This window comes from Strix aluco, unplaced genomic scaffold (assembly GCF_031877795.1).
Source record: "Strix aluco isolate bStrAlu1 unplaced genomic scaffold, bStrAlu1.hap1 H_1, whole genome shotgun sequence".
Lineage (NCBI taxonomy): Eukaryota > Metazoa > Chordata > Aves > Strigiformes > Strigidae > Strix > Strix aluco.
Window position 1 is genome coordinate 264,790 of NW_027436666.1, and position 14,505 is coordinate 279,294.

General features: G+C 34.6%; 1 protein-coding gene across 7 annotated transcripts in view; it reads left to right on the plus strand.

Annotated features, from left to right (window-relative positions):
• Positions 1-14,505, plus strand: part of LOC141919139 (RNA binding protein fox-1 homolog 1) — a 766,805-nt gene that overhangs the window by 142,111 nt on the left and 610,189 nt on the right. For 5 of the 7 annotated variants that reach the window (XM_074814133.1, XM_074814139.1, XM_074814151.1 and 2 more), the window contains exon 2: positions 12,442-12,489. Coding sequence is in view for 2 of the 7 variants with exons in the window: in XM_074814136.1 (XP_074670237.1) it covers positions 12,442-12,489 (48 nt within the window). In the remaining 5 variants the exon portion in view is untranslated. Of the gene's footprint in view, positions 1-9,917; positions 9,983-12,441; positions 12,490-14,505 lie in introns of those variants that run through there. The other 2 variants (XM_074814150.1, XM_074814135.1) reach the window with 2 other exon arrangements.

A 14,505-nucleotide genomic window follows, 5' to 3' on the forward strand; every position in this document is an offset into this window, starting at 1 on the left:
TGAACATATTAAAAACAATTATGAAATTACTTATTTAATCAGTTTAAGCAGTCAAAAATCCAGAAGCAGCAAAAATAAATGCTTTATAGTTGGTGGGAATTTAAACCTACAGAAACAAGGAAACAAAACTGGTAGCAGATTTTACATTATTTTACTTGAAAATTCTTCATTATCGATCAGTTTTACTAAGTATCTTTTAAAACATTTACTAGTTATGACTGCAATTCCACAGCATTCCAGGAATTCCGAAAGGAAATAACTATATCAGGATTCCTTTAGTTAACGTTGGTCATGCTAACAACTTTCTGTTTTGCTTTAATAATAACATTATTTTTACTTTGCTATTTATAACACTTCATTCGTGAAACAATAGATAATGCAAGAGAGAGTTTGTGTGACTCAAATGTTTTTAAGGATAACCTTTAAAACTGTCATATGTTTAAACAAAAACCTGAAAGTAAGACTATATAAAACCAGTGACCAAAAAAAGTCTCTTTTTCCCAATTTTATACTAATACACCTGTAATTCTTCTAAAAAATCAGAATTTCCAACAAATTATCTTATAAATGCATTTAATATTTTTTTATTTTGATAAAAATATATTTTATTCTAATAAAGCCGATTTAGGATCCTTTCAGTCTTCAGCGAGGGTTGCAAAGCAGTTAATTATGTCTGTGTTTAAGTATGCATGTTTTAAAGAACATCAGCTTTATTTTAGTGGAAGATACTACTATAATTCTTTTGTTTGTGTTCAGCTATGACAAGATATAATAATATTTTTCCTTCTGTTTTAGAAGAGTATATATAATGATTTTCTTCCAGAGGATGTATTAGTGGTCTTGTAGTCCTGTTTTTACTTGATAAAAGCATAGCTATAGCAAATGAGACCTAGGGGGCTCAGTGCTGATGCTACGGAATTTATTGTTAAAAGATCACTCTTTGTTTTATAATACAGGGTTAAAATATATAATGAAAATACTGTTCTTTGATGAGGGAATTTAAGCATTTGGTCTTACTGTAACAAAGAATGTGGACTTTAATCTGCTAATTATATGAAATGCATTCATGCTTATTCCTTGTGTTTTGGATCAGCACATTAAAGTACGTCAGTACACTGCAGTGATCACTTTGATAAAGTTTAAACAACTTAGCAATACCATGGGACCTCCTATTTCTTGTTTGAATATAGTGAAGGTACAATTTGATTTGGAATTTTGGTTATCATTTAAGTTGCAGTTAAGATTTCAGCCCTGAAATTTGCCTTAAAATCAAAGAGAAATGCAAGTTTTATGAGTGTACAGCTGTTATGAGTGTTTGTAATTTGATATCCTTGTATAAATAAAATCAGAAGCTCGTTAATTGGCAGGATACCAACTAAAACACCTTCTCTGATTTGGGTTGTAAATCATTTTTCTTCACTTACTTAGCACAGTTTGTTAGATAGAAAAGTTTCAGCCTATTTACATTAAAACAGTGGTTCTTTTCACTCATTTTAATACATAAGTATTATTATAATTAGAGCTACCCCCAGTAAGATCCTTGCATTCATAAAGAAGAAACACACAGCTTCTGGGCACGTTGTTTGCCAAGTTGACAAGCTATGTATAGTACTATTAGTTGAGGCACAAATTTTTTAATAGATCCCCCCCCACCTTAGTGAAGAGTATTGGATTTTACAGTTCAATGAGTATTTGGTCGTTATCATTCATGTGCTCTATTATAGTTATTGTTAATGGTTATATGAACAGCAAAATAGGAAGCATATATCACCTGTCAGCTTATGCTCTGTGTACCCATCTTGGGTTAAATTATGGTAGGATTGATTAGCAGAAGCTCCTTTAAGGTTCAGAATTTGTGTTCAGTCTTCAAAGAAAAGTTTCAGTATATTAGGATCAGAAATTTTAAATTGGTCTTGCCAAAAAGTAATTTAAAAAATTTACCAGATGTAATAAAAGTGTATTAACCTGGTTTATACAGAAAGAGGGAGAAATATGCTTTTCTGCTATAATGTGATTCTAACAACTTTTTAGTTTAAGGGAAATGTGTGCAATTATACTTACCATAATTCATCAAGGAAATGTTCTGAGTACAGGAACAGTGCCATTTGTGCTCCATCAAAAATTGGTTTTGATGTAATCAATTTTTTAGCTCTTGAAACTGATCTACTGGCTCTATTTTACTCTGTTTTAAATTGTGCAGCGTAGATACTATTCATATTCATGCTTGGGTAACTTGATGAAACTGGAAGTAAAACTTCTTAAGAAGCACAGAGGTGCGTATTTAGCCTATAATGTAGAAAGAACATATAAAAAAATGTAATGTGGAGTTAGGAGGTGGGTGATCAAAGCTCTGATGTACTTTTTGTCTCTCAGATTCCTTTGGCCCTGCTGAGTTGGCATTTCAGAATATGCAATCCTTTATTTTTCTGTAGATTTTTTTTAAAAAAATAATGCCATCAGATTTGATAAGACAGTCTTTTAAATAGAATTTTGAAAGAAATGTGGCACTGTTTTTTTCCTGGTTCAACACATCACCTACTTTATTAATTAAACTGGAACATTCAAATTTTATGAAGTGTCAAATAATTGAAGATTATTACCAAAAAGACAAAGGATTGTCCCTAAGATTGAGAAATATTTCTTGGTATGAATTCTAACATTTGAGAGAGACACCTCTCTAAAGCATTTTAAACAGTGGTATAAGTGTTCACTTTTTCACTGGTGAAAAGAATAACTGTTGACGTCCGAACAAATTTTGATTAGCAAAATAAAAGCAAACAAAAGGGTGTGTTCTTCCATATAACATGTATTTAAACTGTGGAATTGCAGTGGGATATTTCAGAGGGCAAAAGTATGAGGAGTTTCAAAAACAGAACGGATGAGTTCATAAGATAAAAATCTCCTGGTTATTAAATGGCCTGAAACAGCTACTAGCTCAGTGTGTACCTCAACTGCTTGTATTTAGAACCTAGTTACCATATCTCTGCCTTGCTACAGAGGGTTCTGAGGTAGAACAGTACCCATGTGTATACATGCATTGCACAGAAGACTTTATACACCTTCCCTAAGCCTTTGCTGCAGACTACTTTCTGACTGTCTGACTTCTTTATTACTCCATTCCCAGGGCTCTGATTCAGGCCTTCAGGAGTCAAAGAACGGTCTTAGCAATCAGTGCCCCAGAGAGAGTATAGGCGTTTCAGTGCGAGACATGGTTTTAAGGTAGATGAACTTCTTATCTTATCCAGTATGGTAGAGAGCCTGCAGCCTAAAGCTGAAGGCTCAGTTCATCATTGGTGCATTTAAGCAGAAAAGCTTTGTGTTTAGACATGAGGGAAGATGAGAGCTATAGAGGTTCATTTGAGGTTTCATTCCTGTACAGCTCCTAAAATTCATAGTATGATGCTTGATACTTCGTTCCTACTGGATTTTCTCCATTGAATAGATGACTTAACCTGTCTAGTGAGTGAGAAATTGCAGATTATGAGACTAATAAAGATAATAACCTTAGAAAAATAGCATTTAGATGGCTAGGTTCTTCCTTTCATTTCTCTACTAGTTTAAGAAAAGGAGGAAGAAAATGATTTTCTTATTTTTTGATGGATCCAAATCCATTTGTAAATTAACTTCTTGTTACACTGACCTTTTGCTTTAAGATTATTTTGGCACTTCTCTCTTCCAAATCCTGTAGCTCATTTCATGCATTCATCCTTCATACACATCTTTTGGGGGAAAAAAATTGCCAGTCTGTATGTACATCAGTTTTAAAACAAATACAGTAGCTATTATTTTTCAGTTGTGTACTGAAGTATCTTCACATACTATACAGTATTACATGGAGAGATGCATAGGAGCCTTTCAGGGCTCCTATGTGACCAGTATCTTTTTAACTATGAGGTTCCTAAAAACATTTGGAAAATAAATGGGTTCTGATGTCTTTATCATAGTATAGCTTGGCAGATATTTCAAAGGAAACTGGTCTTGGATACCCTACACTGGGCATAGAAGAAGGAATCGCATCTCAGTCACTTTCTTGTGGCCAGCAACAACAAAAGATCTGACTATTGGTTGATAAGAAAACAACTCAAAGCTGTGGCCATTCTAAATTTTACAAGCTTGCTGCCTGAGGCTCTAGTTAAATTCTTTATTTCTCTTGGATGTTAAAGCAATAGCTGTTGTCCTCAGAGCTTCTTTTTAATTTGCTCATGATAAGAATAGTCCTTTGGATAGAGTCTTCACTCATGCCTTTGTTACCACATTCTTACTAGTGTAATGATGCAGAGGTATGCCAGGAAGTTGAAATAAGTTTCCATATGTGAAGCACCAAATAATTTGTGACCTGACTACTTGTCACACTTGTGAATAGGTAGAAGCTGAAAAATAATTAATTTGTGATTGTTGTGGGTTAACCCCAGTAGGCAGCTAAGCACCACCCAGCTGCTCGCTCACTCTCCCTCAGTGGGATGAGGGAGAGAATCGGAAGGGTAGAAGTGACAATACTTGTGGGTTGTTCATGCAGGGAAGCCTTGATTCCAATATGAAATCATTTTTTGCTTTTTTGCTCAAAAAAAATATAGTGAATACATAACCAGTTTATTATGAGCGTAACTGTTTTTACTGCTTGGAGATAGACCTTTTATGAATATATATTAAAAACATAAAACTCAACCTTTTGTGACTGAATCAAAAGTTTAGTGTAATAGCAAAGAAAAAAAAAAAAAAACATTTTCACAGAGACTTAATTTTATGGGCACCTACTTTCTTAGTACTGCAGTCATCATACACCTTCTTTGATTAAGGAATTTCTTTCCTGACACTCTGTAAGCTTGAAAATTTGCTCTCAGTTAAAATTTATGTTTACTTTTTATCAGTATGTAGCCCAAAAGTGACTGAACTCTGTTCAAAACTTCAACAAAAATCCTCTTCGGTCTTGAAGTCAGTTATTTTTGTGAACAGTAGACTTAACTGAAATAGTTTTATTACGGATTTGTACTCTGTGTCTTCAGAGTCCCCACTCAAAAAACATGGGCTCCTTTCCCAGCAGCAACTTCAGTATCTTGACTTCACATAATGGGTCCTCCCCATCCCAGCGTCCTCAGATCTCTTTGAGGTCTTTTAACAGCTGCTGTAGTGGCTGGTTTTGCAAGTAATGTTTGGTCTTTTCCTTTTACTCAGCCACTAACTTATGAAAAATACAGGAACATAATAACTAGTGGGCTTCTATTTCCCTGTCAGATGTGGCTGAACTTAACAAATATATTCTAAAGGTGTTGAGGTACTTGAGGTACAAAATGATTTTATATGCTTGTTTACTTTAAGAAACCAGGCTAAAAAAGATAAATTTCTCCTGGAATCCAGTTGTCTCCTTATGCTGTTGTTAATTTGAAATCCTGAACTGTCAAATTAGATTGCTTTCTATAAACATTGCACCGGCACTTTGGGTATGTAATGCCAGTTGTCTTACTCAGCTTACCTAGTGTGTAGTCTGTGTTGAAACCACACTGGCAGCTCTATCAACAGCTCTTATTTTGGTTTTGTCAGGAATATATATTGATCACCTAGATTTCAGTGGCTTAAAATATACTCATATTTATGTGGCTATTGATCCACTTGACACCTAAGGGGATATTATTAGATAAGTAACATTTAGAGTTTAAAAATTCAGTTTTAACAGTTTAAAACTGCTAAAATTTACAGTTTTGAAAATTCTCGTGATGGTGGTTAACATGAATGTGCTCCTGAAGTCGCACTTTTTTTCCAAATCAGTTAAAAATTAAATATAATGAGATTTTCAAAGGATTCTTTAGAAAATTGCACACAAACTAGAAAACAGAAGTTGCATATATTTTCCCACTTTGCATCTGAAACTGAAGATGGATTCAGATGCGATTGTGTTGCTTTTTGAATTGAGCATGGCAACTTTCAGCCTTAGAAGTAGAGGACCATATAGAAAAGGAGTTTCAGATTTGACCTGTAGATCAAAATTATGTTATATATAGGAAAATTAAATGTTTTTGTGCTGTTCAAACTAATAACTTTATCTAATGTAAATTTGTATTGACATCTTTGAAAATTAAATATTTACTAGCCCCCAAATTAAGTTTTAAGCTGATATTTTTCTAGGCTTCAGAAGCAAATTCCTATAGATATCTACATGAAAGATTCGTGTCTTAAAATTAATGCATCTTTTCAGAAAATGCTACATATTTTTTATGTTATTTTGTGCAGTTGTGATGATCTAAGGACATAGGCAGAAGATTTACGCTCAGGTAATTTTGCATCATTGGACTAATGAAAACATATGTTTGGAGAAATTAGGTGAGTTGTGTGGCACACAAAGGCTTGCTTTCTGTGCTGTGGAGAGATGTGTCTTTGCATCTTCAAGTATTTGGAGTGTATTTAGGAGAAGGACAAGTAACTTACAAAGTTGAGAGAATGAAGAGGAAAAGAAGTGGGAAATTTTCATACACACCAGTCCATAAAGCTTTATCAGCAAGTGGTACCCATTTCCTCAAACAAGTTTTATTAATGAAAAAAGTCAAGCTTTTTTGGGGCAAAAAGTTTTCAGCTCTTGACAGCCTTGAAAGGTGTAAATGAACATAAGCAAAACACTAGAATCAGAAGAAAGAAGAGAGTGGGTATCCACTTACACAGCCGGATGGTGGGTGGGTATGTGGGAGGGCACACACAAGAGTCCCTTCAAATCTACATTAAAAATACAGCAGTATTTTTACAAGCAGTAATTTTTTATGATAAAATTTGTCAGTTCAGTTTCAAAGAGTTTTGTAAACCTTCCTCTTAAAGTCTGTCTACTTTTAGCTAGAAACAAGTAAGCTCCCCAAAATCTTAAGCAGCTTGATTTTAAATCCCTGATCAGATAGATTTCCTTTTTGACTCCAAACAACCATGAGACGAAAGATAAAGTCTTCTCCTGGTTTGTGCTTGTAGGCACAAGCTTCTGTTAGTCCAGGAATGTTAGTAAACAGAGATGAAGCTACTGCTTTCATAAATAAAGCTCTTCTCTTACATATTTCACATTGCACTGTTGAAGCCATTAAAATCCTGGAATTGGTTTCTTAATTTGATGAGGCTTCTGCATGAGTTCTTCATTTGCTGGGGACAAACTTAGTAAAGACTTGAACGTCACATTCTAAGGTTTCATTTTTCATTTATTTTCTTCTTCAGTAAGTATTACTGTGTGCTTAATTTGTTCTCTGGGATGGATAAAATGCAACTCATATGAAATTCAAATGAATTTTTCTGCTGGCAGCCTGTTTGTTAGCAGCAATAATGAAATATAATGGCTAATGGATAGTGAAAAAGATTAAGTATTTTCCTCAATAATTCAGGGCTTTGATATATTTAAGCACTTAATAAAAATATCCAGAAAAATCAATAACCTAGAATTTGACTGTGTAGTTTTTAATTTTTTTATATATATATATATATATATTCTTGTTTTCCTTAACATCAGGTTACCTTTATATATGCTTTAGTCATTAAAAGGAATCTGTTTCACTTTTAAAAATTTTAAACCTGAAACAAAACCCCATACCCCTTTTATTTCTAAATCTACAGGCTTTTGATGAAATTGGAAACAAGTGTTCTGAAGAAAAGACATAATTTGTATTAACACTTGTTGGGATGCCAAGGATATGTGTCAAATACCTGACCAGCCTGGTCAGCGCAATAGATTTATCTTTCATGGGAGAAGTTGAACAAGATTTTACAAGGTTATTTGCTTCCACCTACTGACCGTTCTCCATATTACAGACAAAAACAATTGAGGATATACTTTAATTAAAGTTCCAGAGTCTCATCTTTCCTCCTTCTGATACAGGCCATGGAAACAGTGTGTGTACATATGAATTCTGTTTGCCTTTTACATTTCGTAACTTTCACATGAAAAAGAAAATGTTAGAAATTCAAATAATGTTTTTGAACTTCTTTTTTGTGATGTAACAGTGTTAAAGTGCCTCATGTATTGTTCAAATCTATAGGATTTTACACTTGCTTTCCAGCAATGGTGCTTCTTAATCTCGACTACTTCATACAGTTGGGAAATTTGCAATACTCAGAGTAAAATGACAGTGCTTTGTCATTTTGCACTTATAAAAAGTAGCACAGATGTCTCTTAGAGAAGAACATTTGGATTTCTTCCCTTGCTCTGAGATTGACAGATGATTCATTTTGATGATTTTTTTTTTTTTAAAGCTTAGTTTCTGTGTATATTTTTTCTTTAAAACAGGTATATCTAGGATGTAGATGATGTGTACTCAAATATTTATATTTAAATATATATTTGATTAAACCAATAACTTCACTAGTTTAAGGAATTATAACACTAATTGTTTCAGAAAAATTGGTTTGTTTTGCTTGGACAATTAAAGGCTGAGATATGCATGCACGTCCCTAACATGAAATACTCTTGTCAATCAAAGATAAAGTCTGTCTGAGTTCAGTTACACCTGGTATCAAATATAGACTTTCTAGAGACATGAGATGCACAACAAGCAACTCATAACTGTTTCTACAGAAGTGACAAACTACTACAATTGTTTTTAAAAAAAACCTGTTGCAAATTACAGTTCATTATTCAGCTAAGAAATTTTCAATTTATTGATTTTTAAACAGACTCATTATTGTCTCCTATTATTTCTTCTTCACCTACTGCATGAATTTTTACTGTACACATTTTTAACTCCTTCCATCATTTTTACCTGGTTTAACTGGTTTAACCCCTTTGGACTGAGGATTCTTGAATTCTACTTTAGTCCTTCTTTAGGTAATGTGTCAGTATCCTGAGTTATACTTTATTAGAGTGTCTGGATTTGTGAGGATTTCATCCATTCGTAAAGAAGAATCCTGTTCAGGAATCATAGAATGGTTTGGGTTGGAAGGGACCTTAAAGATCATCTAGTTCCAACCCCCCTGCCATGAGCAGGGACACCTTCCACTAGCCCAGGTTGGCCAAAGCCCCGTCCAACCTGGTCTTGAACCCTTCCAGGGAGGGGGCAGCCACAACCTCTCTTGGCAACCTGTGCCAGTGTCTCACCACCCTCACAGGGAAGAATTTCTTCCTTGCATCTAATCTAAATCTTCCCTCTTTCAGTTTAAAGCCATTACCCCTCATCCTATCACTATATGCCCTTGTAAAAAGTCCCTCCCCACCTCTCTGTTCTGTCGGCCCTTTAAGTACTGGGAGGCTGCTCTAAGGTCTCCCCGGAGCCTTCTCTTCTCCAGCTGAACCCCCCCAACTCTCTCAGCCTGTCCTCACAGGGGGGTGCTCCAGCCCCCTGATAATCTTCGTGGCCTCTTCTGCACCTGCTCAAGCAGGTCCGTGTCCTTCTGATGTTGGTGCCTCCAGAGCTGGACCCAGCACTGCAGGGGGGGTCTCAGGAGAGTGGAGTAGAGGGGGAGAATCCCCTCCCTTGACTTGCTGGCCACACTTCTCTTGATGCAGCCCAGCACACGGTTGGCTTTCTGGGCTGTGAGCGCATGTTGCTGGTTCATAGAGAGTTTTCCATCCACTGATACCCCCAAGTTCTTCTCCCCAGGGCTAGTCTCAATCCACTTCCATCACACTCCAGTCATAGGAGCCATCTCACCACATCTCTGTGATGCCAGTAAGATTGTAGCCTTACAGGCACGCGCATGTCTCTAGCTCCTCTTGTTTATTCTCCATACTACGTGCATTTGTGTAGAGGCATTTAAGTTGGGCCCCTGAACAAGGAAGTCAGGCTTTGTATGATAAGATATATTTAATAGTTGTTACAATCTAGGTTATTCTCTGATAATGTACCTAAAGCAAGTTTAGGCAATATTTTAGAATTAATATTTGGAATACCAGGAACAGTAAAATAACAGTAGACCCTAATTTTTTTTTTTTTTTTTTGTCCTTGTGCAGAAGTCTGAATTCGGGTCTCTACTCTTGAAGACATATAGCTATTTCTTTACCCCAATCTGACTTTGCATAATTTCAAAGGTAACCCAATACCACTCTTTCTTGCTGGCTTCAATATCCAGTAATATTGAAACCATACATATGTAGTTTTCATTGCTAATGGGGCAGGGGTTAATTTGTAAGATTCACTTTCCATATCTTTAGATAGAAAACCAGAAACTATGAAATGAAATGATTGTCTAATGTTCAGGGATAAAACACAGAATAGAAATTAGGTCATTTGATTTTCAGCCTGTATCTTTTCCTCATGGCTGGTATCAGTTAACTTCCAAGCACATTGTCTCTTTAATTCCTGATTGCAGCATTGAAAATCTCAGCTGGATTGGCCTCAACTGTTTTCAGCTGAGCTGCATGCTTAATTTGTACCTTTTGCCTTACTGGTTGTAGACAACCATGCAAGATAAGCTGTGCTGAGGGGGAGATGGATTCTGGTTTATCTAGGTAAAACTGCATTTTTAATTCATATTGAGTAATGAATGCTTAGGAATTTAGGTTTCTTAGCAATTTATTTTAATGGGAAGTTATACTGGCAAAATAGCAAACTAAAATCTTCAGTACATAGCGTAAGGGATTTGAGTACTGTTAGGTCTTGAACAAGGCATATTCATCATACTGAGAGTTTGTAATAGCTATGACTAGAATCTGATAGGAGCTCCTTTATTCTGCATTCAGTTAATTTAGGTCAGTACATGAGATAGAGCCACACTTGTCCTTGGTAATATGAAAAGATATGATTCTTTTTTGAGTAACCAATAAATATGTTAACGAACATTCCATTATTTCAAGAAGGTGACTTAGGGCATAGCTAGCAGGTGAAGAGAACTGGTGCTTATGAAGTTTGAATTCATTCCTCTGAGGCAGAAAGCTTTTAAACAGTTGAGCTTTTTTCCTCACTCACCAAGAAAACCTGACTATAAATAACCAAACAAGCCCAGGAAGTCAGCCATGTAGGCAGAGGTAGTATTACCTTATCCACCAAATGGGAGGAGAGACATGGTGAGAGACTGGCTGGCTGCCAGTAAGTCACACTTGAAAGAAAATTTTTGAGTGTCACATTCCATGAAGTACAGTCTGGTCCCCACGAGAAGTGTTTTGAATATAAAGAGTATCTGAGGTATTGATTCATACATGAAACTAACTAGAATTATTAAAGATTTTTGTTGGCAATATGCTGCTTAAGAAGTGACAGAGAACTTAATATCCCTAATGAAAACATATTTAATATAACTTGCTGTGAATGAAAGGATTTTTTTCAGGAAACATTGATTCCTCTTACTTGATTGAATGATTTCATTTTTTAAATTATTTTGTAGGTATATGGCTTAGGTAAGAAGTCTTTGGCATTGAAATAATACTAGTCCTTCATTTAAGATGAATAGGCATGGTATTGAAGAAACATAACTTTTTTATATTATATTTGCTTTCATTTTTAATAAGAGCTGCTATTAGCTATCAACCTTAAATTTGTAGTTTGGGATTTATGTAGGAAGTAACTCTAGCCAGTAATTTAAAATCTGATGAGAGTAGGTCTAGCTTCAGTGAGAGGTTGGGGAAGGACTGACTTTTAACAAAAAATTGTCCTTCAGCTGTATGTAATTTTTTTCCAATAGAAATCTCTAAACTTGCAGTATGTAAACTAAATTAACTTCCAAGAATAGCCTCAGTAGAAAAGTAAAGTTGAAAACAAAAGAAAAATCATAATAGGTCACTTGTCTACAGTTTAGTGACTTGAGCTATATTTGGCTTACTCAGTTTCCAATAGTAACATGTTGTACAAAGGGGTACTGTGAAGAAGGAAATGTTTTTCAGACTATAATTTTTGTGATAATGATTATCTGCATGTCTTCAGGACTGCTGGCAAAAATTCAAAGGTTCAATGAGAGTCAAAATACCTTAGGAATGAAAGGAACATGTCCTGGGTGTCATTAGGTTTAAGATTATTTATTTGACTCCTGAAGAAAACATAGGTTCAAAACATATGTGTGTGTGTATGCATGTGTATATATGTACACACATACATATATACATATTTATATTAAATGGATGCTTGTTTATTCTTGCATGTTGCAGTGAGATTCAGGCATAAATGTCTTCAACGTATCAAGTCCTAGTAAGCACTCTTGAGAACAGGCAGAAGTTTGAGCAGTTGTTTCCTCTTACGGTTACCTTTATATTTTTTTAAGCTGCCATCACCAATTAACTACACTGGCTGGCTACACTCTATTGGAATAGGTTTGGGTTTTTGTGATGTTGCAATCCTGTGTTAAAGTTTATGCTTGTAATAGTTTAATAAACCTTAAAGCCATAGTACTAAACATTATACATTTAAATATACTATATATACAAAACCAACAGTTTAGTAAAGCATAATAGGTTGAGAAATCCACTTTTCAAACGTTGATGCCCTTTCTTCATCTCGAGTTATTCCCACAGCCCTGGTCAATATGCTTTGTGACATAGTCTTCTCTGTTTCTTTTCAGGATACTAAAGCAGAGTGCAGTTCCTGTGTAGAAACTGAGGACAGAAAAGTAAGTGGCTTATTTTAATGTAATTTGTCAGGCAACTCTATTAAGTGGGGTGGGTTTTTTTGGTTGATATTTTTTTTTTTTTTAAATCATGTGGAATTATTTTGTGGTGTTTTATGTTATGTATGTTTTAGAACGTTTTCCAACAGCAACTTTCCTTATGTTGTGTTTTAACTTCAATGGGGACAACATAGTCTTACTTTATCAAATATACTTCTGTTGGAAATCTGAATAACTGCTTGTTCAGAAGGGAATTATAATCTTAATTTCATTAAACTATGAACAGTTTAAAGGGCAGTTGCACTTTCTGTTCTTAATTTCCATTAATAACAAAATCATTGTGTCATGTCGTTAATGATAATGTTGGCCTACCATGTTAAATATTTGTAAAATAGCAAGATAAGGACTGCTTTTTCTTGCTTTATAAGCAGTATCTTTAATACGGATTTTTTTCCTTCTAAATGGTTGATGTTTAAAAAAAGTTTATCTTCTGTTATTTCCAGTTTTATAGTCTGTGAATGAGTATAAAATATGTTTTCAGCTGTGTTCTTCACCTTGTTAGCTTTTGGTTTTTTAAACAGTACGTTATGGCATGTATGCTTGAATATACTTGAATAAAGTTACATTTTTAGAAGGAATTCTTAAATTGAAGTATTATCAGTTTCTGCTCTAAACTGAGCAATGCAGAAAGCTGCCTTCTAGCACTAACAGCATACTCTCAATACTCTCAATTTATGTTTTGAAACAGTATGTCTTTATGCTTAATTTAGCATTAGTTTAGCTGTGCTATAATGTGTGATACCAATGTTCTATTACTCACCTTTCCAAAAATTCTTTTGTTGTTGTTTTTGTTAAACTTGTTTTGGCTACTGCATCTTTCTATGAGCATTAGTGAGCTCCTCCTGATTTTGAAAATAGCTGTCAAGTTCTTTTTGCTATAAAAATGAGGTTATATTAAGCAGCATTATACCAAAAGCACTTTAGTTGTTCATGATAGCTCAGATTTTATAAAACAATATCATACAAGTCCAATATAAAATGCTATTGAAGTTAATGCAGGAAAGCACGATTCATTTGCTTTGTTGAGATACATGATAAAGGTTCTTCAGAATTTCAGTGATTTTCAACATTTTCAGGAATGAAGTGAGGGAATTATTTTCAGCTATACAGAAACGTATTAAGAATTCAATTAACATACTAAACTGTGAATGTAACTGGAAGAGCAAGTATGCTGTATCTTAGAGACCAAGCGGCTGTTACTATTCCCCGATTGTTGAAGTCCTCTATACTAAGATAGGTTGAATTTCTTGCATTTAAATTAAGTCAACACTGAATGTCTTACTCTGATGTGTATAATAGAACTAGCTTATTGTAGGAGAATTACAAGGATAGTAAGCAAACATAGGAGATTTATTTTTTTAATTTAGAAACCACTTTATCACAAGGCTAAAAAATACTGTAAAGATATGTTTAACAATGCTTTATGTTAGTAAAGGACTACCAAATTTATGACAATAGGAACAGTAATTTTGCTGTATTGGTTTGAGAGTTGAAACATAACAATTTCCTGTGCCTTCCTTATCCTTGTTATTTGCACTCCTAATGCTTTTCCAGTTCTCTGGGAGGGTTAGGGTTTTTCTTGGTTTTGTTTTCTTTAAAAGCATTTTAACAAACCAAAGCATTCTTGCTTTGCTGCTCTTTTCTGTTACTGAATTCATGCCTTCCCTAAACTCTATTCTCCTGTGTTAGTAACTTCTGTTTTATTTTTTTGTAAATTTCCAAATTATCCTGCTTTCCATTTCTGCTTCCTTTTCTAAGCTGCATTAAGTTTGAACTAGTGACACATTATGCCTCTTCGTCTTGTGCGGTTGCTTCCGTTTTTCTCGCAAGAATTTTGCACGCTCATAGTGACCTGAATCAAAATTCATCCAGTTAATGCGTTCATGGTAAAAACTAACCAAGAAAGAAAGACTTCACGTAGAAGTATAAGCAATTTAACAATTTTAAATTGTCAGAAAT